This window comes from Erpetoichthys calabaricus, chromosome 16 (assembly GCF_900747795.2).
Source record: "Erpetoichthys calabaricus chromosome 16, fErpCal1.3, whole genome shotgun sequence".
NCBI classification, from domain to species: domain Eukaryota; kingdom Metazoa; phylum Chordata; class Cladistia; order Polypteriformes; family Polypteridae; genus Erpetoichthys; species Erpetoichthys calabaricus.
In genome coordinates, this window is record NC_041409.2 from 76151380 (window position 1) to 76178866 (window position 27487).

Consider the following 27487-nt stretch of genomic DNA (forward strand, 5'->3'; position numbering starts at 1 on the left):
TCTCTCATCTGTTTAGGGTGAGTGATGAAAAAGATGCCAGGGGATACTTACAAGCATTAGCATCAAAGATGACAGAAGAACTTGAGTTGTTGAGAAACTCTAGCTTGGGATCCAGGCCATTGGTAAAGTGTATTTTCCTTTATTTCTCATATATCACTTAAAATAGTTATATAAACTGAGATTTATAATGTAGCATTTGTTTTTGAGGTTAGCCTTTTTATGAATTACAATTTGCCTTTCAAATGTCAGTGCATTATCACTGTGGGCTTCACCTTTTACCTGCTTGTCATTATTACAAATATTTCATTAAATTTCTTACAATTCAAGCAAAGTCTGCTTGTTTCAAAAAATCTAAGTAAATAAATTATAAAATCAAAACTAGATTTTCTATATGTAGGTCAATGCATTATGGGCAACCATTAATTTATACCAAGTTCTATTTGGTTTGCTTGTGGCAAATCAGCGATATTACATTTTTTGTTTCAGGGCATGTTTGTGTGTTACATTTATTTATCACTTAATATAGGACATTAGTTTGTATTCATATATTTCTTGTTCATATTTCATTTTTATCTGTTAGAAGGAGCCTAATATATGGATTTAGTACATTTTTCACATTTTTTCAGTGATGAAATATGTAATTATTCGTTATTATTGCCTTAATTTTCACTTCTTTTAATCCTGATGAAAGTTGTAGTAATCGCTTGCTGAGCTGCACTGGCTAAGACATCCTGTCCTCAACAACAACTTCTGTACCTTGATGGGAGGTCCCAGATGCTCCCAGGCAGGGTCAGAGGTATAATTCCTTCAGTGTGTCCTGGGCTTCTTTCTGTTAGGTTGTACCTTGTACTCCTCTCATGCGAGGCCCAAAGGTGGCATACTTACTAAATATTTAACCAACCTGATTTTTCTCTACCTGTGGAAGCAGCAGCTCTATTCCAAAGTCCTCGCATATTGGAGTTCTATCCAAGGAGGCTTGTGCAGTCACCTCATTTTGGTATTTATAGTTGCAATTTTATTCTTGCAATCACTACCAGAGCTCAAAGATAGTTAAAAATGAAGATATTGACTGACTGGTGAATCATTGTTTATCATTTGAAATTTTAATTGCTGCTTCACTACCACACTTTTCTTATTTTTTACCTTAAAAGAACAAGCAACTGTTCCTGGAGAGAACCAGGATGTTAGACTGGGAGCTGCCAGTTCTCAATTGCATATTAATTAGCTGAAAACTCTTCAAGTGCATGTCAGAGATCAAAGTCTGATGAGGCCAGCAGGACAATGTTATCTGCAAAAAGCAGAGATTCAGTCCTTAGGCCTCCAGACTGTGTACTCTCCAGTCCTCTGCTGTGCCTTACTGTCTTGTCCACAAAAATCACGAACAGGAGAGGAGACTACATGCAGTCTTGGCCTTAAATATTTCACACACTTAATATACTCAATTTAGTGCAAATTATGCAAATACAACTCTTCTGCAAATCCAGAGACTTAATGACATTAAGCAGCAACCCTGAAACCTAATGTATTTGAAGCACCTTCTACAAGATACAGTAGGGTGCACTGTCATATTATTATTAGTATGTATCATTAGTTGGTTAATGAAACAAATAAAAATAATTACTTTTTAGGCACCTTTATTAACCAGTTTGACTTTATAAAAAATATATTATTCATTGTTTGTTTTTGAATATTGTAAACATACACTATCAGTCAAAAGTTTTAGAACACCTCAGTTTTTCCATTTTTTTTCCAACTTTAATCAGTTGAAATGCAGTGAATGACTTAAAATGTTGAAAAGGTAAGCAGTAAACTGCCAGAGGTTTAAATTTAAAGTTTAGGGTACCAAAAACTAAAAAAAGGAAATATTAGAATATTACAAATGGGTCTTTTTCAGAAAACAACAAATATATCACAACCTATATATGGTTTTGCAGTAAATGAAACCTTGAAAGTTGAATCAATTTGCACAGGTGTTCCAACTGTTGTTGATTATATAAAAATCCTCTTTCTGTCTTAAAGCAGAATTGGAACAGTGTGTGTTACTAACCCTGTGAAGTACTGCTTGGACAATAGTATTCCTGTGATAATGGCAAGAAAATGGCACTTAACAGATGAAATGAGACAGAGCATTATTACCCTTAGACGTATAGGCCTTTCGTTTAGGGAAATTGCAAAAAAATCCAAGTGTCAGTGGGTATGGTGTTCTACACATTCCAAACACAATTAGAAACTGGAAGAAACTCTGATAGGAAGAGATCTGGTGGACCCAAAGTCATAACTCAATCAGAAGACAAGTTTCTGAGCATCACCAGTTTGCGTGATAGGCTCCTCACAGCAAAGCAGCTTCTAGAACAGCTTCAAGCACAGCTTAACAGTGGTCAAAAAAGCAAGTCTTAGTTTTTACTGTGAAGAGTAAACTTTGTGCTGCAAGTTTGACAGGGCAAGTAGCAGAAAGAATACCATTCCTTAAATGACAAAATAGGGTATTAAAATGCCGGCTATGGACTACTGCAGACTGGACAAAGTCCTTCTGGCAGTTTACTGCTTACCTTTTCACCATTTTAGGTCTTTCACTGCATTTCAACTGATTAAATTTGAAGAAAAACTGGAAAAACTTGGGTGTTATAAAACTTTTGACTGATTGTGTATTTTTCCAATTTGAGGAGATAATTCATCAGTCAGTCTTTTTTGGGTGACTGATAGCATATTTACCAGTACTTCATTAAGACTTTTTTAAATGCCATAAATCTGTACCATTTAACTTTTAAGACTTAACAGTTGTGGACCACTAGGGTGCGTACAGCCACCCTAACTGAACACAGACAGGCAGAGACATGAGTTCTGCACAGCACATGTTTTTTTTTTACAGCTGGGGAAGTGCTTCTTCCTCTCTCCCCAAAGCACAGTACAGTACATACAGTACCACAGCACAATTCAGTCATTTCTTTCCTTCCAATTCAGTCCTTTTCCTCCACTCCTCCCACACAAGCTTCATCCTTCTTCCTCCTCACTCAGGCTCCCAGAGTAGTGGTTGCTGGCTCTTTTCATAAGGCATCCGGAGGTGTTCAGTGACCTACTTCTGGCAACACTTCCAGGTGTGGCAGAAGTGCTGCAACCCAGGGCTCAGCAGTAGCTGCAGCACCCTCTGGTGGCGCCCACGGACACCAATAGGGCTGCTGCAAACTCCCAACTCCAATAGAGCCCTGTAAGAGTCTGAAGCACTGCTTCACTGCACCAAGGGGGCTATCACCTATCGCTGTGGGGGAGGTAAAGCCCTGGATATGCTTCCTTCCCCGGTCTTTCCAACACAGAGGTGTCCCAGCTGTATGCCACACAGTTTTTTTTTCTTCCCCTTACATTTCACCAGTGCCTCCAAGAACATAAGTAATTATGTAGCTACAAGAATTCTGCAGCAGTTCCCTTAATAATATTTATAACAAGTTTTAAGAGCTGGGTTTTTATAACAATGGATTATGCCTTAATCAGTAATTATAATGTGTATTTTACAAAAAGTGTTAGTTTTAGAAAGGTTTAATTGCATCACACGTTCAATGCTGAAATAGTATATAAATATTCAGCATTTTTGAACATTACACAACCATTTTGGTCACTTTTTTATTGTAGCATTTTGTTATTGAAGTTCATATGATTTTAAATTGGTGAGTACTGTTGTGGAGAAATTGTGGGACATATTTTAAAGAAAAGCTTGGGATAGAAGGTATTAATTATTTCTGAGCTTTGTTAGTGGTTGGATGCCTCTTAAAATTATTAATTAAAACCTAAAGCCCCATTTAGAAAGCACATTAAGTCTGAATTATATATTGTAATTGGATATCCAAATATGAAATTATATATGTCTGTTATGTAAACATTATTTTTACATTTGTCTCTTTTGCTTAAGGACAAGGGGGGATTAAACTGTTTAAAGCCACTCAAAATTTTGTTTATTTTGATTACCACTCTAGCAAAATACTACAGTAAACAGTCCATTTCAGAGGTCTTTGATCCCAAATGTTGGAGATAAATTGGTGAGTGTGTTTGTAAGTGATTGATCTGTTGCCTCTAATCAGGTGGCTTGAGTCTTCAAATTCAAAAAAGGCAAACAAACCCGTGACCATTTATTTACAGTAGGTGTAATTGTGCCCTACTGCTCTGCACTATTGTGTGCCTAGCAAAATCTTAAAAATTATTTTTTTAGTATGAAATTTTATTTTCTTAAGTCAACTAAAAGGTGGAATTCAGGAAGTGAAATAGATTTAATGAAATAAAATTGATAAATATGAAAATGAAGTAAATTGTTTTACATGTTCATTTTTCAATTCATGTTTGTCTGCCTCTCTTTATTTTTCAAACATTTCAACTATGTGGCTGTCCCTTTGCATTTCTAGAAGTTTGTGTCTATTGTGGTTGTCCTAATCTTTCACTTATAATTTTTGAATAGTAATGGGTAAAGTAGAGCTGAGCAGTTTCCTCTTTTAAATATATTTTTGGAGTAATATAAAAAGGAGCATTCATTTAATCAAAAGATCTTTCACCACTGATTTGTAAAATAATTTAGTATAATTTTCTAGTCGTTTTGAAAGAGTGACAACCTAGACACACACTTCTATTTTCTGACTGAGATTTGTTAAATCTGTTCTTAGTGCCATTGTTGCAGTGGGATTTGTTTAAGAGTATTTAAGAAAGTGTTTTCACTTAATTTCCTTATTACTTCAAAATATATCTAACTAACTATTAGGAATATAATAATATGCCTGCTGACTGTAATGTAGATGCTTATAAATTAAGAAACATGACGGTGCATTGAGACCACAACATGGATTTAAGGACATTTCTTTGAAGTTCCTGATAAATTATTAAAATAATTCTGCTGAACATCACATAAGGCACAACTTAACTTGTATTGTATAAGGCCTGATAGTACGTTTGGCCTTCTTGATCTCTTTTTAAATAAGCATTACTGTACTACAAAATAGAATTTGTGCCTCTTGCATTATTTCTTCAATCTGTTTATATTTTCTGGCAGTAAACACCAATAAAGGCCAAGTGTGCTCTGATATTTTTGGATTTTTTTTCCGGATCTGTAAATTTATTGGCAATAGGATTATAAAATAACAACATGACAATAACTTGTCTCTGAAACAAGTTTAGGGTATAGTAGTACTTTTTAAAACAAAAGTAGTAAGAGCACAAAGAAATTCACCATAGTTTAACAATATCACATGTTTATAAACTGGAATTCCAAAACTAGAGGCTAGACTGATAATCACCATCACAGTCTATGGCTGTGAGAAGCATGAACTTAACATCTTGACTTTTTAAAATTTAGTGACTGCCTATAAGCAATTTTTAATTAAATTCTTTGGTTGTAGGATGTTGTGAAATGTTGGCTTACTTACTTACTATAAAAAAGCTTATTATCTGTCCTGCTCTCTGAACTTTCATGTAAAATTTCTCCAAACATTAGGAGCACTTGACAGATAAGAGCCCCAAATTTTTTCAAAATTTTGTTAACTCACTTTCTTTCATTAGTAATTTATGCTTAAGAACAAAACCGGAAATTGTAACTTTGGGTTTTAAAATCACACCATCTGTCCAATAAATCCAGTTCCAAAAAATTTAGCAAAAAGCACGGTTGCCATACTTGTGGCACATTCCTAAAATTAGTAAGTGAGACAACACACAGGCAAAGTTTTGGATAGAATGAATTTGCTCAATGATGGACCTTTATTAAAGAAATAAGATCCAAACTTAAAACATTTAATTATGTGAGGATATTTAAATACACCTTTGGTTTTTAAAATCCCTGGGGAAAAAAAGTAGTAACTCTCAACTTCAGTTCCACCTTAATTACTAGTCTATTTAAAAAGGTCCTACATGGTTTTACATCTGTCACACCAAAAATACCTGCATTACTTCATAATTCAAACAACATTCTAATTCATCCATTATCCAACCCGCTATATCCTAACTACAGGGTCACAGGGGTCTGCTGGAGCTCCATCTTTAAAATAAGTGTGACAGTTTCTGTGCTGTGAAACACAGATGTATTTAGTGATCAGACCTAAGAATCCTTCCCTAGTTTCTCCTGTTGCCTTAATTGTTTAAGCAGATTAAAAAAAATGATGAGCAGTAACTGTCTTTTATTGGAGAAATAAAAATATAGCGAGACTATTTTTTTTCAGCAGTAATATTTCTTCACTGTTGTAAACATGCTCGCTTTTGAAGATGTTAATTCTCATAGAAGTGATTGTTGTGCGTTTCATGTAGAGTTACAAAGGTCAGTCATTCATAGTAAACTGTCTTTTAATGTTAATATTGAATGGAGATATCACTCATTTACTAGAATGGTTTGGAACACTCGCATGTGAAAAATGTTTTTAGATATGAGCTAATGTGCAAACACAAGTTATGCTACATGATTTAACCAGATGTTTTGAAATGATTAGTGATTTTTACATTTCTTTAACACTAGAATCCCTGAAGCCTACAAAAAAAACTGTTAATCCTGGCCCACCTTAAATTCCTTTGCACCTCTCCATCAGCGTCTTTTGTTTTGTAAATATGTCGATCAGCACAAGCAGCAAGCAGACTGCTGCCCCATCCCCCATACCGACTGAGCTCAACTCAGGCAAAAAGCTCTCCCAGCTCAAGCCTTGTTTATGTCTGTGTGAGGTGCCTGGAGTTGTATAGGGTAAATAATGTATCTTTATTTGGAACACATGCATTTCATGTGTGTTCCGTGTCTACAATGATCTGTGTAAGTGCTGGATAACAAGAAATGCAAGAAATGTTGAACACATACCTAAAACACAAAATGTTTTTCATGTATTAGTACTGACGATGAAATTTTGACAGGAAGTGTATAATGTGTGAAGACTGAAGTCCAAATATCAAATAAACACTTTCACAAAAGGTACATGTATAACAAAACAAGTATGCTTTTATTCAGGAATATAACCAAAGAAAAAGAAATCGGGTTAGGGTACAATGCTTACACGACCACTTTAGTGGTACAGCAGAAAGAACTGTTGACTCATAATCAAGAGGTCGCAGGTTTGATCCTGGCCGCTTCCCAAAATTAATGTTTTGAGTAGTGAGCTACTCTTATTGTTACTATTATGCAATAAAAACATATATTTGATTTGAGTCTGTAACAGCCTTTGTAAATGTATGGTACTTGTAAAGGTTGGCGTTTTTTTTTTTTTATTATTCAGTTTTATGCTGATGGAGAAGGTGTGAAGGAATTTAAGGTGGCCCAGGATTCCGAGTTTTTTTGTAGGCTTCTGGGATCCTAGTGTTAGAATAAATATTGAGCCTCAATTGCATACTCCACATGCGTTTACCTTGAGACTTTAATTACTTCTCAGAATTCAAAAGTATGTGTTCTGTTCTTTTGATGACTCTACAAAAGCCCTATGTTTTTTTGATAGTGTACTCTAATGGACTCCTATCTAGGATGGAATATTTCAGGTGTTGCTGTTGGCATACATCTTGGTGAAGAGACAGAATACAATAGGTAGTTTTGACTGTATTGACAGGCTTTAAAGGATGAATGAGGGTTTGGCTAATTTTTGAGAGATACATTACTGGACAGTTTTACTTACTTTATATACAAAATCAGTGTCACAACTGCAAGAAGTCTAGTCAGAGAGGATGTCAGACTTGACAGCTGCAATTGCTAATCTCTTATTGCTATTAACTTACTGCCTGACGGAAGATGGTTCTCATGCAGTGGGTTTACAGGTAAGTTGTTTTTTACAACCTGTCATGGTACATTAACCATGAGACATCAGACTCACAAGCCAGTCTTCTCTTCAGGAGCTCCAAAACACCCGCATTCCTTATTCCTCAAAGCCTCATTGTATGCATTGTATTTCCAGGTTCACTCATTGGTTGTCAGTTCTCATGCACACAAGCCTGTCCCAGCCACATAAGAAAAAATCAAACAGGTTTGATTTTGTCAGGATGAGTCATAGATCAGTCGGACTCAGTTGCTGGGTATGTCAGACTGGATGACTGAAAATCATGAGGAGGTGCTGTGACTAACTCCATCTTGCAAAAATTATGTTAATAAAGTCTATGACTGAAAACAGCTGGAAAAATGTTTTAATGTGACATTTCTTTTAAGGGTCTTCTTTGAAAGAGGGACTATGTTTTCTTTATATCCACCCTTTTCTTCCAGTATAGTTAGGTTGGAGGAAGGGGCAATAGCTACCACACAAGACATAACTCCAGATGGAGTACCAGTCTACAGGGCACATACTCATCAAAGGTCAATTGAGGGACACCAACCAACCCTTATGTGTATGTGAAGACATTGGAGTCTACCTTTCTAAATCCATACAGTATGTAGCTGGGCTTGGTTCTCTCAAAACATGACTTTTGAGTTGCTGCAAATGTAATTCATTTGGGCACAAACATCTGTAGTTTACTGAGGACTGGTATTTTGCTTATTATTCAGTAACCAGAAACGGTCATACAAAGTCAAGAAATCGAAATTGGATATAGCGTAAATTAATGCACAAGTACAAACAGAAGAGTACAGCCAGATTGGGCTACAAACTGCCACTGGTACAGGCAGGTTTGGGTTTGATGTTCAATACCTGAGCAAAATTCTAATAAAAGCACTACAGTTAAGTTAGGGTTATTAAGTGCTTTTTGTTTAAGGATAAATAAACATGTAATAATATTAATGATATTTATTAAAATTTATAATAACTATTTCCAAAGTTTAATATTTAGCCAACCCTGGTTACTGGAATTTCAATTTATAAAAAACTGTAGCTTGATTGAAATTTTCGCAACAGAAATAAATGTCTAGCCTAACTATGCATTCAGATGTAATCAATAGGTTCTTTAAAAAAGAAAAAACAAAAGTAACACTTCGGCTCTCTATCAGATGAGTTAACTTTGAAAGGTGACTTAATAGGCTACTGTCTGTCCGTGCAGGTACATGGTGCTGACAGACGCTTTCAGGCCTTAACCATTCTTTTTTCCAAAAGCACTTTGTGAACTTCATCCATCCATCCATCCATCCATCCATCCATCCATTTTCCAACCCGCTGAATCCGAACACAGGGTCACGGGGATCTGCTGGAGCCAATCCCAGCCAACACAGGGCACAAGGCAGGAACCATTCCCGTGCAGGGTGCCAACCCACCACAGGACACACACAAACACACCCACACAGCAAGCACACACTAGGGCCAATTTAGAATAGCCAATCCACCTAACCAGCATGTCTTTGGACTGTGGGAGGAAACCGGAGCTCCCGGAGGAAACCCACGCAGACACGGGGAGAACATGCAAACTCCACGCAGGGAGGATCCGGGAAGCGAACCCAGGACCCCAGGTCTCCCAAATGCGAGGCAGCAGCGCTACCCACTGCGCCACCGTGCCGCCCACACTTTGTGAACTTCAACCTGTGAATTCTTATTTTGGACTTTTGACAGTTCAATATGAAATAGTAATCTTTGTTTTTGTGCAGTATTTCAAATTCAAGTGTTAAATTTCAGCATTGCATATGGTTGTTATTGGAGACCTGAGGGTTTGTAAAGGCTTTTTCTATTTTTAATTTGGTTATCTTCTTATGAGTCTTGGCTTTTATGATTTTACAGAGTGGAGTGTGATTTTTAATTTGTTTATATAAAAAAAGTATGCTTTGGAATGAATGTTAAAAATCCTATCGGGTACACTGATAGTATTTTGGTATCAGTATATAGATTCTGTAGTAATGGCTTGTTAAACTTCGTTGGCAAATATGTAGTTGTATGTGGCTAATTGGCCTTTTCTACTATAGGACCCTCTTTGGAAGGTGCGGCGCAGCCAGAAGCTGGATATGTCAGCTCGCCTTGAGCTGCAGTCAGCCCTTGAAGCAGAAATTCGTGCCAAACAACTTGTACAGGAGGAGCTGAGAAAAAGCAAGGCTTCAAACATATCTTTTGAAAGGTGCTTGCTGCTTTCATAGTCTTCAATTTATAGAACTGCAGCTGCTTCTTAAAACATGTTGCCTTTCACAATGTATTAAATGAGTGATTAAATGCTTAAAATTAAAAGCTGCACAACTCATAGTTTAGTAATAAAATGCAAGTTTCCTGTCATTACAGTAAACTGAAAGAATCAGAAGTGAAGAATAGGGAATTAATGGAGCAAATTGAGGTAATGAAGAAAGAGTTGGAAGACAACCGATCACGTGCTGAAAAAGGTAACAAAATGTTTTGTGGTTAGGTAATAATTTTATAAAATGTACCTGGAAGGTTACCATTGCTGTATTCTATAATAATGGTAGCATACTGCATGCATTTATTATATTTAAGATTGGCTCTCTCCTAAAAACCTTAAATACTGCTAATATATTTTTTAATTTGGTAATGTCATTCAAAAATGGCACTAACATTAAACTTAGCTGAATGTGAGATGACAGAGTATTGCTTTTGTGTATTTGTAAAACCTAAGTGAAATTTAGCAGCATCTCTTCACAAAAAAAAAATCTATAAATGTTTTAAGCTAAAAAGCATAGAATGCTCTTTCATTCATCAGAAACGGGCCTGCTGTAATTCATAGTTGCTAGTTATCAGCATTAAAGTATGTACCAGTAAAAATTAGTAAATGTTTTGTCGTCTTTATTTTGTAAATGACTTGATTAAGTGAAAACGACTGTTCAAAAAGGCTTGGTTATCATTTGTTTGATAAATGAAAGTGATGAAAAAAAGCATTTCTATAAAATACTAGACTTGGATCAGTTAATTTCTTTTTTATTCATAGGTTTGAAACTTCCTGACTTTCAGGAATCAATTTTCGAATACTTCAACACTTCTCCACTTCCGCATGACTTAACATTTAGGGTAAGCCCATTTAAACTCTATTAAAAATATCCTAATTTATGTCAACAGTGAACAGAATTTTATCAACAGTACCAATTCCTTATTACTTAAAAAAGAACTTTTCTGTACAATTCAATTTTAACATTTATAAAGCATTTAGTGGTTTAAGATATGTTTTTGTAAAACAAATATAGATATGTATGAGATGTTGGTTTCCAGTCCATGAAATGTTTAGTTTCTGCATCTTTGGGAATAGTGTCCAATCCATCTTAATAAAAGAATAAGTGTGTGCGAGTGCATCCTCCTGGTTGCTATGTCTATGGAATTCCACTAGAGAATATATCACAAAAATTAACAACTGCTTTTATGAATCCCATATCAAATGGCATATAAGAGACATATGCACTGCATGGTGCACTGCAAATGTTAATGCCGAGGTCTGCATTGATTCCTATGACTTCAATCCTTCTTATACAGGTAGCAATTAATAAGGTTTTTGTCCTTTTGGAATATTAACACCAACCTGATACCTGCAACATTACTGTGTACATTCACTTTCCCTGGTGCATCCCGCCAAACTGGACAATATTGCATTACTAAACATAATGAGTCTTACTCAATGTCAGAACAAGTCATTCGTTGCAGAGCACTGCATGAAATAAACACCTAGCTGCAATGTCTGAGGTTTGCTTTACAGATTTGCAGGTTGTGTCAAGAAATAAAAAAGTTACTGGTTATAAAAGTGGTTAAACTGAAGTGGAGAAACAAGTTGAAAAAAATTAGACCTACATCCATCCATCTATCCATCCATCCCGCTATATCCTAACTACAGGGTCACGGGGTCTGCTGGAGCCAGTTCCAGCCAACAGAGGGTGCTAGGCAGGAAACAAACCCCGGGCAGGGCACCAGCCCACTGCAGGACAGACACATACACACCCACACACCAAGCACACACTAGGGACAATTTAGGATTGCCGGTGCACCTAACCTGCATGTCTTTGGACTGTGGGAGGAAATCGGAGTACCCGGAGGAAACCCACGCAGACATGGGGAGTACATGCAAACTCCATGCAGGCAGGACTAAGAAAGTGAACCCGGGTCTCCTAACTGCGAGGCAGCAGTGCTACCACTGTGCCACCATGCTGCCCTAGACCTACATCAGTTTTGAAATAAAAGAAAACTCTATGAAAATGCTGTTTGGCAGGGGACTTATTCAGGAATATTTTCACAACCCTGGTCAAGTATAGTGTGTTTTTTTTATTTCCTTAACATGTTTTAAGACAAATAATTTCTGTAATGGATGTGCCTACTGTACATTACTTCTTTTGGGAGGGGGGACCTCTCTGTTTGATTCTCAAAATAGGGTTTCCACAATAACATTTTTTTTATTAGCTAAAGAAATAGAGGCTTTCTGTAGTGATCTCGTTTTTTTATTTTTTTTTTGTAAAATGGTTATTTTCTTACTTTGTCAAAGTTACTTTGCCATGAGTCCATGAGGGTGCCTTTTAAATCTGGGTTTAAGTGCATATTTTTTTATCCTTTGGACCACTGGCCCCATGTAATGTAGCAGCACTTGCATTTTAATGCATTCTCTTCCGAAAATTATTTTAACTTCATAAACTACAGGCTTTCACAGTGAGCCAGCTGAAGTATGTCTAAATATAACACATACAGTGGAACCTTGGGTCACGACCATACCGTAAACCGATTTGGTCGTGACCCAAAGTAATTTCCCCCATAGGATTGTATGTAAATACAATTAATCCGTTCCAGACCATACGAAATGTATGTAAATATATTTTTTTTAAAGATTGTTAAGCACAAATATAGTTAATTACACCATAGAATGCACAGCGTAATCTATATTACTAAACGACAGTTGTATATATGCACGGACGCAGGACGACGGATGCATTGAAGCGCACGCACACTGCGACTCAGCACCCCAGAGTCAAACCCAGCGGCTTCCCAGACTCAGTAGGTAGCACCCACACAACACAACCTGTAAACTAAACTTCAGGTCACAATACAGCCGCCGCCCGAACGCGTACACCACCGCATATAAAACCTTCGTTTAGTAATGTTTACGAAGATTGTATATATACATGGACGCCAGATGCAACCCGTGCCAAAAGTGCACGCGCACTCTCACAGTGCCCAACAGTCAAACCCAGCGGCTTCCCAAAGTCAGTAAGTGGCACCCAAACAACACAACACAACCTGTAAACTAAACTTGACGTAAAGCGTGTACGCCAACAGGTTGCCATGGTGACATATTTAAACATTGACATAGAATAACTAGACGCCTCATGACTAGCAGAATCATACGTCAACGTCGCCGCCATATTGTGAGTGGCACTGCTGTGGAGTGAAGTAATGAATAATGTGCTGCATGGGATTGTACAAACTGCTGTATACTCCAAACCAGATCCTGGGGGATTACATTTCATAGGTAAGGCTGAACAATTGTTTTGGTTATATTTGGCCGTTAGAAAATCCCGTTTTTTAATCTTTACTTTAGCTAAGCCAGGCTAAGCTAGCAAAGCTATGCATTTATGTGCTCAAGTGAGCCTCCAAACAATGTTTTGGCTAAACGTATTTATTCACTATTTAGATTGTTGTTAGCTGTTAACATGTCTCAAACTTGATGATGTTTTTTCTCAAGGAGCACATTGAGGAAACACAGTTTGAAATTGACAACCATCTTTTTATGCTCATGTCTTTAGTTGTGTCTTTCTTCCACAAACTAAGGCTGCACCATATTGCCAGACTGAATACTCTCAAATTACAAGATCTGAGTGAGCGAGAGGAGTGTGAAGGCAGTTCCCGAAATGTTACTTATATGGGAGGAATGGTTAATAATAATAATAATAATTATAATTATTATCTATATATATAAAATCCCTATGTGCGTCCAGGTGTCCGTGTGTGGGTGTCTTCTGATGAAGTGCGCATGCGCGGGGCATGGTGCGATGCGCGATATTACTGTCAGAGAAAGTTAGAGGCGTTTTACGAAAATACAAACCAGTATTACTGCAAGAGGAAATTAAAGGTACACAATACAGTGAAGCATATTACAGCCACATACAAGCCAGTATTACTGTCAGAGGAGATTAAAGGCATATTACCGACGCGCACGCCTGTATTACCGCCAGAGAAAATTAAAGGTATATTACGGACGTACAAGACGGTATCCTTCAATAAGGGCGCGCACAGGCATCCTTCAATAAGGGTGTGCACAAAAAGGCAAGCCTCAAAAGGGCGACCTTAATTGCGCACAGCGAATAAAGGCACACGTAAATAAAGATCTGCACCTTTGTTGCTCTTCACATATTCCAGAGCCATTTGAACTAAATTATCTACGAACGCCTTTATTCGCCGCGCTCAATTGAGGTCGCCCTTTTGAAGCTTGCCTTTTTGTGCGCGCCCTTATTGAATAGAGCCGTACAAGACAGTATTACTGTCACAGAAAATTAAAGACACACAATACATGGCGGCAGCCCACGAAGAATGGTCAGCTCAGCAAGTAAACATCAACAAAAGAAAGGCTGAAAGAAAGAAAAATACGACCAACAAAAAGAATGAGGTCAAAGTCCCTTGCCATTTAATATAGACTGTTCCTACTAATGTTTATGCACTACTGTTCTAGCGCCTGTTATTGTAACAGGCTAAATGACTAGTTATTTAATAATTGCCATTATTAGTGTATAAATGGATATTAATAATTGCATTTAAACGATTCGCCAAAATCTGTTGTATGTAAACGTTATTGTTTTTTCATCAGAAAACCCGGTTTCCACATCTAACTGTATTAGTTTAAATGGCACTTTTGCCACTCGCAATAAGGCTCACGTATCGTGTCTACTGGGAAACACAGTGAATGCGGCGTCTATCTATATATGTGTATGTATTTAAACTTGAGGTAGTGGTGACTAGTGACAGTGCCAGCAGTCAGCTACTCCACAGTGCCTGCAGTCAGGGGTTCAATTATGATTCCTAACAGCAAACGACGTCTAGCTAACAACACACCCATAGAAAAACAAAAACGAGACTGCATGGATAAAAACAATGAACGAAGGCGCCTATAACGTGCTTCTGAAACACCAGAACCAAATGAGTCATGGCTCCAAAAAGAAACAGCTCTACTACAAATATATTTCTTTCATTAAATGAAAACTTTCCCAGGACTCTCCCACCCTCCATGATCTTACATCCCTACAAAGAATGAAACACCTGGCGAATAGTCCTTTGGTGTACAGCTTCTTAAAATTTGAAATAACCTGCTGGTCCATGGGCTGCAGAAGAAGAGTCATGTTGGGGGGGGGGGGGGTACTCCTTGACCATATCGTCAACCAAATTTGGAGGGTGTGCCAGTGCATTGTCCATCAGAAGAAGGCATTTTTTAGGCAGGTTATTCTCTTCGAGATATCGCTTCTCGGTGGGAGCAAAAGCTTTGTGCAGCCATTCCAAAAACAAGGTCCTTGTGACCCAACCCTTCGTGTTTGCCCTCCACATCATGGGCAATCTGGCTTTGTTTACATTGTGCTGCTTGAAAGCACAAGGGTTCTCAAATTGGTAAACGAGTAGTGGCTTGATTTTTATGTCGCCACTAGCGTTAGTACACAGTTAAACGGTTAACCTGTCCTTCATTGGTTTATAGCTGGGCATAGCTTTCTCTTCCTGGTTATTGTAGGTCCTCTTCCAGAAAAGTCCTGTCTCGTTGGAGTTGAAGACTTGTTGCGGGATGTAGCCTTCATCCTCCACTAATTTTGTGAAATTTTTCATGAATTCTTTCACAGCTTCTCCATGCCTTACCACTCTATGAATGCCACTTCTCTTGCAAAACTTTTCAAACCATCCTCAACTGGCTTTAAATTCCTCACTTTCGCCACTCGTAGAAGAATAGTTTTGCAGCAAATCGCCATGAATCTTCCTGGCTTTCTCGCATAACACCGCCTCGCTTATGCTGTCCCCTGCAAGTTGCTTCTCATTCAGCCACACCTAGCAACAGTTTTTCCACCTCTTCCAGCACTTGAGGCCTCTGCCTGGTTAACACTGTAACTCCTTTTGCAACATCAGTTGCTTTAATGGCCTCTTTCTGCTTTAGAATTGTCGAAATCGTAGATTTTGACTTCTTGCACTCGGCGGCAAGATCAGTAACACGAACGCCACACTCATACTTTTCAATAATTTTTCTTTACTTCAATTTCAATATTCTTCAAAACTTTCTTCTCACCACTCTTCACTTGCTTAGAAGTCATGGTTAACTGCAAAAGCACACAAAATACTGTAGAGCACAAAGAGTTCACAGAGAAAGCACGCACGTCTGACTGAGAACAATGCACAGGGAGAGGCTGAACACGTGCTTAAATACAGTAAACGGCGCGTACGAATCGGAAGGGAAACGAAATAGAGCACAAAGAGTTCACAGCGAAAGCACACACGCATGTGCAAGCACGCACGTCTGACCGAGAACAATTCAAACCCGTGCGGAAATCATCGGCGTGCACAAACCGAAAGGGAAACTGGCTTGTTTGTATACCGAGCGTGTGGTCGTGAACAGATGCAAAAGTTGGCAAATTTTTTGGTCATAACCTGATTTGTACATGTTCAGAGACATTTGAGAACCGAGGTTCCACTGTATTTCCAAACCTACTTAATCCAGTTCAGGATCACAGGGGCCAGAGCCTATCACTGCAGTATTGGGCGCACAAGACAGGAACTGCCATTGGACAGGGCACCAATCCATTGCACGTTCCACATGTGATTTCAGTTGTTACTAAATATTATAACCACAAAAAAAAATGTGTTATGGCTAAATCCATTTGTTACTTTTTGCTACCAAATTATTATACAAATTCTTTTAAGTTCGCAGAAGGAACAAATTCTTCACCTTTCATTTAGATAGGTGAAAGTCCAGAGAGCCTTTTAATTTTAACCGTCATGAGAGTGAGGTTGCAATTAATGACTCTGTTCTTCAGAATTTTATGGGTAATAGGAAGATTGAATTCAACTTTATAAAAAACATAATTTTCTCATGACATAATCACTTTAATTGACAGCTCATATTTAATCTATTGTAACCAATTGGTTTTTTTTATCAAATCTGAAACAACAACAGGAGATATAATATTATTATAAGTAAGATAGGTATTACTCATTAAGCATAGCTCTGGAGGGTTGCAGTGTGTTGCATGTTGATTAGCACATATAGTAAGAATTTCACTGTGTTCTGTACACATGACAACAACAACCCTATGCCAGCTCACAAGAAGTGTATAACACTTTGATCCATTTAATTGCAATACATGCTCCACATCTATAAATAGTATGTTTATTTACAAGCCTAAAGGGCATGTTTTTCAATAAAACCTGGTAATATCAAAGGTTGCCCAAGCAAGTAGACCAAAGTGGATTTTTACAGAATGTGATCAGTTTTGTTAACCAAAGATTTATAGTATACTCACACTTTTGAATACCTGACTAAAGTTTACTATATTTTCACATATCTTCAATGATACTCCTGTCCATACTTTATTTTCTCCCCACTATTCACTTGGTGATTAAAACTATCTCAGCTACAGTAGATATCTGCTGTAATGCTCACTTTGAACCACAAACTAGTGCTTAATAGAAATAAAATGTAACATGAGATATGAATGCATAGTACAGAAATGTATCTGTTGTAAATATTGCTGATTGCTATGCACCATCATTCTAAAGAAAGCCTGTGATCATCTTCAGAAAATTACATCAGTGTATCTGAAACTTGTAAAAGACTACTTTGTGCACATAACGGTTTTTATTTTGACATACTGTCAGCATACTGGGTTGAAAGTGACTTTTATCAGTTGTGAAACAATATGCTAATTAATGAATAAAAATATGTGTTTAGTTCAGAGTATATATATTGTGTGATGTGACATTTTATCTTTTAGAAGGACAGCAGTTGTCGTTTTCTGAACTTGAGATCCAGAAGTAATGATTCGGTTCTACAACACCTCATTCCCTTTCACATGTTTTATGTCAATTCATTGCATCATCCTGTAGTGTTCTTATAGAATTGTATCGAGTTTATTCAGTTCACAGCAGCACATGACTTGTCATTGTTGAGTACCTACAGTAAACAGATCTGAGATTCCAGGTATGGGTTAATTAATCAGTTGCAACCTGGGACATCAAAAGACTGCTTAAACTGGGGAGGGGGGTTGTATTTCAACTTAAACACAAAATGGGTTGGTACAGCTTTGGTTTTGTTTTCACAACCTCTGTGCCAGGAAAGTGTAGTAAAGCAAAATGGTTTTATTTTTGTCCTTCATATTTGTTACCAAAAAGGATTCAGTCTCCTCCTCATCTGCATCCTCTCTGCTAGCATTTTGGGATGAAGTAAGTTGACTCATGCCACATTATCTTTCTAACCTGTGCCACCTAGATCTTTCCTTTTATTCCTTACTGAATAATTGTATTTTAACTGCCTCTTGTAAGAGTGTGCTTTGCAACTAGTCAACCAGCTTGCTTATTTATCAGTTCTTAGTCTATTAACCTTAAAGAACAAAGCATCAAGCTGTCTAACTCCATTAGCTTAGGATTCTAATTTAATACTACTTTGGAATATTAATCTTTAGTTTTATCCCATGTATAATATTTATATTATTGATTATCTTGCTTTTCTAATTTTTTACATATTCTCTATTTTTAATATTCAATATGATAACCAATTAACAGTGATAGAATTTTTTGTTTATTTATTTATCTTTTTTTTATCATACAGCATTCTTTTTATGTATAATGTGCATTCTGTATAAAATTTTGTGTACGTTTCTGAGGGGTTCAGTCTTAGAAATTTGCCGGTAGTTTAGGTAGATAGTTCATAAAATTGTTGGAAGATCAGTCCTATTGTGTCACACGTTTTTGGGAGCATAATCTTTTTATTGAAGATGTAGATGTATCTTTCTGTTATTAATCATTTAAGAAGGTTTTTGAGGAGATGTATGAAAAGTAAGTCATAAAACTAATGCAACTTGAATTTTAAAGTAATTCTGGTATAGAGTTTTGTAAGTGGAATGAAGATCAAGGAGCATTTTATTCCAGTGCTCTGTCCCCTTGCTGTTTGTTGCCTTTTTTGTGCCTTACTTGTAGAGGTAGATTTAGCTTTAGGTTGCAATATGTCATTTCTCAGTGCTTACAACTTAACAGATATGTTGCTTTTTTTACTTATATTGCTTTTTTCTTATTTATTCTTTTTATTTTTCATAGTATTTGTTTTCAAGCTGCCCCAGGGCCAATTTTACAGCCCTCATTCTATTTTGTAAATCATATTTATTAAAGGTAATTTAAATATTTGACCACTAAATTTAGTATTTATCATTTTCTATTACTGTCAAAAGTTTATTGCTAATCTATTAAGTTAAAACCATTACAATTTTTTTTTCTACTTCTGCCTGGAACTGAATTTTGAATTGGTTTTACAGGGTTAGTTTCTTTTATATTTTTAAGAAGTAAAAAATATATATAATTGTTTTAACAAGTGCATTTAAATGCAAGCTCAACTTTAACCCCTGTTAATGGTCCCCTTTGCTTTTTCAGACCAGTTCAATTAGTGAACTAGACACTTCTTTACAGAAGCCTGAAGTCTCTTCCTCCCATCCTGTAGTAACAGAGCCAGAGGTAAGTACATGGCAAAACTGTTTTAATCAATTTATATATCATAGTCATATTTAAAGTGACATGCACATTTTTGAGATGATACTTCAGTGTGTAAATCAGAAGGGTAACAAGAACGTACAGCCTAACATTAGAAGACAGCAAAAAAGAAAAAGCTCATAAAGAAACAGGAGGCAGAAAAAATGTAAAACATAATTTTTGTAATAAAATACATTCCAGAAGCCATATAGAAAAGTATGCTTGTCAATATACAAATTACATTTATTGCCATAAAAATACAACTGGACTTCATCTATAGCTGTAACTGTATTTGCAAAAAAAAAAAAAAAATCAGCTTTTCATAAACATGACGCTGTTGCAAATATTTAAATTTCATGTCAGAATATAGCCTTGTCAACTTCAACCTTACATTTTTTTAAATGAAATTTTGACTATTTACAGTTATAATATTCTAGCTATAAATGCTAAATTAAAATATGTAAAATACAATTTAACTAAATTAAATTGTATGATTATATTTTAACAGCACCAAGGATATTGTTCTAAAGAGTAGACGTTTTTCGAGAGTAAAGGAAGACATTTTATTAGAAATAGAATGGCAGTCAGACTAGTACGCCTAATGCAATGATAGACAATGAAGCTAATTCCTCTCATGTTTAAGCTAGCATAGTAAAGATACTTTTGTTTTAAATTGTTTTCTTTTTCCTCACAATATGAACAAGATGAACATTTTGGGACCTTGGAGCTCTATGAAAATTGTTAAAAAATAGTCTGTTATGTGAATTTTTTTTTTATTAAGAAAATATTTTAAAATGTATGCATATACACTATGTATTTGTAGGATTTTTGAATGATTAATAATCAATAAGAGGGCAAACCCAGGAGGATCCCTCAATAATGTGGGATTTGAAAAATACATTTTATCTTGGTTAATTAATTATAAGTTTTGCCTTTATCAATACTACAATGCTCCAGGTTCAAGTGGAAGATTCTTCATGCTTTGGAGTGCACTCATTCTCTTTGCTGCATGGTTCTTGTCAGTGCTTTCTCAGTTTTCTGCTGCTTTCTCAGCTTGCTTTCTGCTGTTAGGCCCTTTGCTATGCCCTCTGCATATTGGGGAAAAGCATTACTCTTTCAGGCACAAGAGTGTAGATGCTGATGTTCCCTTCTTGAAGTGATGTCTACTTTTCAGCCTTTAGACTGGTTCACTGTTTAGCTTGGCAATCTGGATCTCAGCTGTCAGGTTCACAAAGAGATGAGTTTGTCAGCTTCAGCCCTCCAAGGGAGCAGCCCATAACATTTTAGCTTTCAGAGGGACATTTTGCATATATCCCTGTCCCAGAGAGGATGCTCCAAGAGAATCCCCAGGGATTTCAGTGAGTGTCCAGCGAATATCCCAGAGAGAGCAGGAGAGAGAGCGCTTCGGGATGGTGCAGATAGTTTAACACTAGAATTACCAGAGCCTACGAAAAAACTCGTAGATCCGGCCCACCTTAAATCGCTTCTTAAAACCGTTTTCACCTCTCTGCCAGCGTCTTTTGTCATCTAAATGTACTGATAAAGACATGCCGCCAGCAGCCGGCTATTCCATCCCCCCACCGACTTAGAATGTAAACAAACTTCTCCCAGCTCATGCCTTGATTGATTATCTGGGAGTGAGTGGAGTTTTAGAATGGAAATAATAAATCGCTATTTGGAAAACACGCATTTCATGTGTGTTGCGTTTCTGTAGTAATCTGTGTAAACACATTGTTAAAACAGAAACGTTTTTTATATTCTAGTAACAAATGACAAAATGTAGGCATAAACTATATAATGTATGAAGCCTGAAGTCCAAATATCAAAGAAACACTTTCACAAAAGGTACAAAAAAAAAAGCCGCCGTCAAAAAAAGCTGCCTTAGTGTGGGACATTGACACCTATTTACTATGATTGCCGCCGTGGCGCAACAGTATCAGTTGCTGACTGGCAATCAGAAGGTCATGAGTTCGATCCTGCATGACTCCCTTATGAGATGTGAAGTGTTCTTATTTTTACTATTTTAGAATAAAAAGATACATTTGATTTCAGTCTGTAACAGCCGGTGTAATTTATGATATTTGCAAAGGTTAGCTTTGTTTTTTTTTTTTTTTAATTCACTTTTCATTGTCTCAGTCGTGTTCAGGATCCTTCCCTACCCCATGTAAAAGTATAATAAAACAAGTGCACTTTTATTCAAGAATATAACCGAAGAAAAAAGAAAGCAAGTTACAGTAGGCGGTTGATATGACAGCTTGCGTGGTGCAATGCTAAGAACTGCTGATTTCCATTCTGTGCTATATAACTGTTAACTGTTAACATATGAATCTGATGATTGCATATAGCGCATCTTATTCAGTGTGCGCAAGAACATGAAGGTGGCCAGTTGCTGCGTGCTACAACGCACATTTTAAAAAAAGAAAGAGACAAATATATGTGAAGAAATCATTTTATGACACGAATAGTACCAATCAGAAAACATCGTCGAAGTAATGCAATATTATTTGAAAACGAACAGCGTCCGGTTGGGTGTGAAGTTATACTGGCGCTGTTTGAGTCAGATCAGAAGCTGAATAAGCTGAACAAGCTCCTGTTCTGACTCTAAGTAAAAAGCATGAATTAATTAACAGAAATAACCGCAATCGACATTTTAAAATTAACGATTTACAGTGCATACCAATTTATAAATTTTATGTCCGTTTTCAGTAGTAAGCTGCTCTTTGGTGGGGGGGTGGGTGGGAAAGGGGAGTGTTAGAGCGTGTGAGCTTATTCAGTGCTGAAAACGGCAAATATAGGAGTGAGTGAGATCGAACCGGGAAATCTTGATCACACTTGGTTTGCGTCTGTACTTGTGCTGTTTCTTAGAGTCAGATCGGGGGTGGGGATGCTAGAGCGCGTGAGCTTATTCAGTTCTGCTGGATCAACGCATATGTTGATCTTTTTTTCTTTCAGTAATAGCGCCAACATAAATCCACACCCGATCTGACGCTGTTCGTTTTCAAATAATATTGCATTAGTGCGATGATGTTTTCACATATATTGTCTCTTTCTTTCAGGTGTGTAATAGGAACCACAGCATAGAGAGAAGCGTGTACATTGTAACAGGTACACACGTTGTAAATGTAGGAAAGACTATCTTTGCGTGTGTGTGAACAGTTAACATTTGAATCTGATTATTGCATATAACGCTGAACTTACTGCTCTGTACTATTCTATCCTCTGCATGTCCTGGAGTATACAAAAGAAACCGCATACAGCAACATGTGGGGACTGGCAAGATCGGGGAAAAAAAAATACGCATTCACTGATTACAAAACACAAGATGTTATGCGAATGAATATGAATAATATGAATAATGTTGCATCCGTGCCACAAAGTTTTCCGAAATGTACTATACAGGTCATAAAACGAATAATTCCAAATATCATATATACCTACGTCTGTGTTTTTTTGTTGTTTTGACATCATTCACCATAAGGTGCACTCTAATTCAGCATGAGCAGGAACACTCAATAAAACCGAATAAAAAAATCAAGTGACGGTGAGATACGAAGAAGGCAGATTTGCCAGCGTTTGTGTGTCAGCTTTTATCCCTCCAGATGAGAGAATGTCCAGTTCCATTGTCTCAAAACACCACTCACATCTCCAGTTATTCCGTTTCAAATAAAAAATAACAGCGTCAGATCCCTGGTGGGGGGGGGGGTAGTATGTATCGTGATCGTGATTTAGAGAGAATAAAAGTAAAAAAAAATGGTAACATTTACAAGTCCTATAAATGCACACCGTGTGTTACAGATGCAAACCAAATGTATGTGTGTACTGTATAATATTAACAAAAAGAGGAGCTCACTGCTGAAAACGGCAAATATAGGAGTAAGTGGGGATCGAACCGGGGACTCTCAATTACAAGTCAGCAAATCTTAACGCTACGCCACGGAAGCTATTGTATCAGTCTTGAACCTTTTGTGGAAGTGTTTTTACTTGATCTTTGGACTTCAGGCTTCATACATTATATAGTTTATGCCTACATTTTGTCATTTACTACTAAAATATGAAAAACGTTTCTGTTTTAAAAATGTGTTTACACAGATTGCTGTAGAAATGGAACACACATGAAATGTGTGTTTTTCAAATAGCGATCTATTATTTCCACACTAAAACTCTAGCAGTTCAGTCACTCCCAGATAATCAAACAAGGCAAGAGCTGGGAAAACTTAGTGAACACTCTGCGACGGTGGGAGATGGAATAGCCGGCTGCTTGCTGGCTCGTCTTAATCGACACATTTAGAAGACAAAAGAGAGCTGCGAATGGTTTTAAGGTGGGCCGGATCTACGAGTTTTTTCGTAGACTCTGGTACTTCTAGTGTTAAGGGAAGGCTAAACCTTCTCCTGATTGGATTAAAGTCAGTTACAGTTGCAAAATCTGTGTCTTCTAATAGGTGGGTTCACCTGTCCATCTTAGCTGTCATCCCTTGAATTACAGTATAGGTCTTTGTCCTTGCTTGAGTCCATTTTGTGCCTTCTGGCTCAAGAGGTCTACAGAGGGGCTTCTGGAGAGATGATGGGTTACCTCTGATTTACACCTTTGTTATCAGTTAAAGTCCAGGCAGGTCATGGTACAAGCCAGAGTTCAGTCACTTAGTTTGGAATGCAAGTGAGGGTTTTGTGCAGCTGGGTGCCTGCACCACTGCTAAATCTGCTTTCTTAACAGGTGTGGTGTGCCATGAAAGCACAGCCAAATAGACAGTGCCCACCATGTCCTACATATTTATGCAAAAAGATGTAATAATAAAAAGTTTCAGTTTGTGCTGCTATTGTATGATGGAGAATATCAATATTTGGAGTAATGTTTGTTAAAGATAACTTTAATGTGCCATAGGTGTTAATGTTTAGTGACAGTCGAAGATCTTCTTTCACAAAAACAAACTGGAGTAGAAATCCAAATTCTTACTCACTTAAAAATCTACATTTGCTATGATTTTTTTTATTCATTAAGTTTGATGTTTCCATATAACTTATGAGCTATGCAACAAAATAACAGTCTCGCTCTTTCTGTGCACCACCAGAATAGCTGACAGAAGCTTTCAGTTCAAAATGTTCAATCATATGTAAAGAAAATAACAGCAAATAATTCTGTATTTTGGGCCACTTGATGCCTAAAGTACAGTATATATGAGTGTCTGCTGACTGGTGCTTTTTAATGTTAAACATTATTGAATCATTGTCTTAATTTTGTACTGTTTAACATGTTAAATCTTGTTTATATTAAAAATAGTATTTTAACAAGTTAGTAAGTAGTGGGAAACATGATGTTTTTGTTTGTTTTTTTGTGTATAAGCTAATTTATATCTTTATTTTCAAAAATATAAACAAATTAGGAACCATCAAAAGCACCAGACGTCAACCCAGTTACTACTGCCGCTGTTGGTTTTTCTTCATCCTTAAATGTCCCAAAGGTAACTGTATATTTGTGTCCCTTTCCTCTTTTGAACATATAGGTTTAAATCAGAAACTGCATTGAGTTGTTTCATTCTGTTCGTACCTACAGCCAAATCCCACTAGGAAAATTCCAACATGAGTTTGAACTAGTCTTTTTCAGTTCAGGACTGTTATTTAGATCAACACTGTTTTTAATGTACTGTACTTGGTTCACATCCAGAAGCAAAAATATCAATGAAATTAATTTCTACATGAAAGGCAAAAAAAATTGAGATTTAGAGTACAGAAAGATGAGATAGGTAATTGGATTAAATCGGGCTGAGGAGAATAATCAATTAAGCTATGCAGGCATCTCCTTCGCATTTATTAGTCAAGTTTTTAACAATTTCAAATTTAGACTAGTTATTTTTTCATCCCTTCTGTCTGTGATAAAGTTTGATGCAGTTTTTTTATATTTACACATGCATCTAAAAAGATATCCTACTGAAGTACATGCTGTAGTGTAAACATTGATAAAGTCATAGTTCAGTGCAGAAAAATTTAAATATTCATAAGATTTTAAAGGTGAAAGCTATCAATCACAAAAATAAGTGAATTCTGTAACCTGTAACAGTCACAGTGTTGTCTGTAATCTGTAAAGCAGTTGTCTTTTTTTCTTTCTTGCTTATGATAGCATTATAATTAAGAAAACGATAGATATATCGCTCATGTATGTACTTTTGATAGTCAAATTCACAAAAGAAATATTCATTTTAGAGAAGTTGGTGACTGCCTAGAGTGCTCAATAGCTGTGAAAAATACCACAGATTCCTATTAATAATATTAATAAGTAAATAATAATAGTTTTTTTGTCACAGATTACCTAATCTTGCAAAGTTGCCTGAAATTTGGTATAGTTATAATGAAACTTGGACAGTTATCACATTTCAGCCTTGCTACTTTCACTGCCCGGGCTGAAAATCAAAAAAAAACTTATTTAGTCTTGAATAGCTGTTCTTCTGACATCCTTTCCTCCTTTTGTAATGTTAAATATTTTTCAAATTTAATGTGATTAACAAGTCCATAATTGACAACTGCATCTATTCATATGGAGCATTCCTTCATTCTTATTTTTTCTGTTCAAGTGAATAAAAAAATTACACTAGGTCAAGTTATGCCCATCTGGAAGACACCTTCAGTCAGCTGAGCAGTGTTTATTTTACTTTTACATTTAAATGAAAATGTCAAGAAAGTACAACTGCACATGGAGCTGTGGCATACCATAAAAAGCGAGTGTATTGTGTCACCTTTACCCTATCTTAATCCATCCATTTTCTAATGATAGGACGAACTGTGATCCAGTATATAAAGAGAAGTGAGGTGTACATGCTGACCGTTCATAGTACTTGCCTCTTATAAGAGTAGATAGATTCACACGTCTTCACAAATGTCTTCAGAAAAAGACACACAAAGCAATGAGCAATCAGAATAAGACTTTATTGCAAAGAGCACAAAGCTGTCTCAGTTTAATGAAGTGAGCACCATCTGTTTGAAGGGACCCCATTTTTTATTACAGTTCTGTGCAAAATACTCTCCTCCTCCTAATTCTTCTGACCATTACCTAATTTCCATCATCTGACCAAAACTGGGCATCATTAGTATTTTTAAGAGTTTCCAGGATTTTTAAAACAGCATCAACATTTTCATATATAAAATTAATGCAGGGTTCTATCAGAATTTGCTTTTAGACATTGTGTTACACTGTTTTGGGTTAAACATAGAAAAATGTGTTCTAATGTGTTGTACTTCTTACCCAGCATGTAGCACAGGAGATTAGGAAGTTATTTATTTATGTAGTTCTCAGAGCTATCACTTTTGAATTGCAATCTTGAGGAGAAATGAACTGTTTTTATGTTTAAATCTGCTTCAATTTTGCTGATTCTTTTACAGCCAAAAGCTCATCGTTTGAGTATTAAGACCTTCTTGAGTCCTACTCAGTGTACTCACTGCACCTCCCTGATGGTGGGTTTGATACGTCAAGGCTATGCATGTGAGGGTAGGTATTTGTGAATCTCTTGAGTTTAAAATTTCTTTAGAACCCTATTACTTTTCTTTCTACTTTTTTTGTAATATTCAAGGAAATATTTTTCCTCTTTATTTACTTTGAGTTTGCTTCTTTCACGCTGCACTGTAGCATAGTGATTTAGTAACTATACAGTATAGTATGGAGAAAAAAAAAACTTCTTTGCTTCTACTAGTATGTATGTCACAATGTGACATAATATAAATTTTGGCACATTGCTTTAAAGTTAATTGTGAAAGGATGCTAAAAAGGACTACATTTGCATGCCCCACAAAATAACTAGATGCCCAAATAACAGACCGTCACAAAGTGTACTACCTGTGTTTTTCCACAAACTTGAATTATTTGTTCATAGTGTCTTTATGTTATCTATGTGTACAGAGAAAATTTTACTTGCATATACTAATCAACAGGCAACATGCCACCACTTTCTGTCACTATGATTAGTGAGTATAACTTCAATACCTACTTTTAAAAA

The 27487-nt window shown here is 36.5% G+C and overlaps 1 protein-coding gene across 1 annotated transcript in view; it reads left to right on the forward strand.

Annotated features, from left to right (window-relative positions):
* The window catches only part of cdc42bpb (CDC42 binding protein kinase beta (DMPK-like)), a 227351-nt gene that overhangs the window by 164819 nt on the left and 35045 nt on the right, over positions 1-27487 (forward strand). The window contains 8 exon segments of the mRNA XM_051919892.1: positions 17-122; positions 9803-9951; positions 10110-10207; positions 10768-10847; positions 18162-18212; positions 19413-19493; positions 24887-24964; positions 26877-26982. Of these exon segments, the coding sequence (XP_051775852.1) occupies positions 17-122; positions 9803-9951; positions 10110-10207; positions 10768-10847; positions 18162-18212; positions 19413-19493; positions 24887-24964; positions 26877-26982 (749 nt within the window).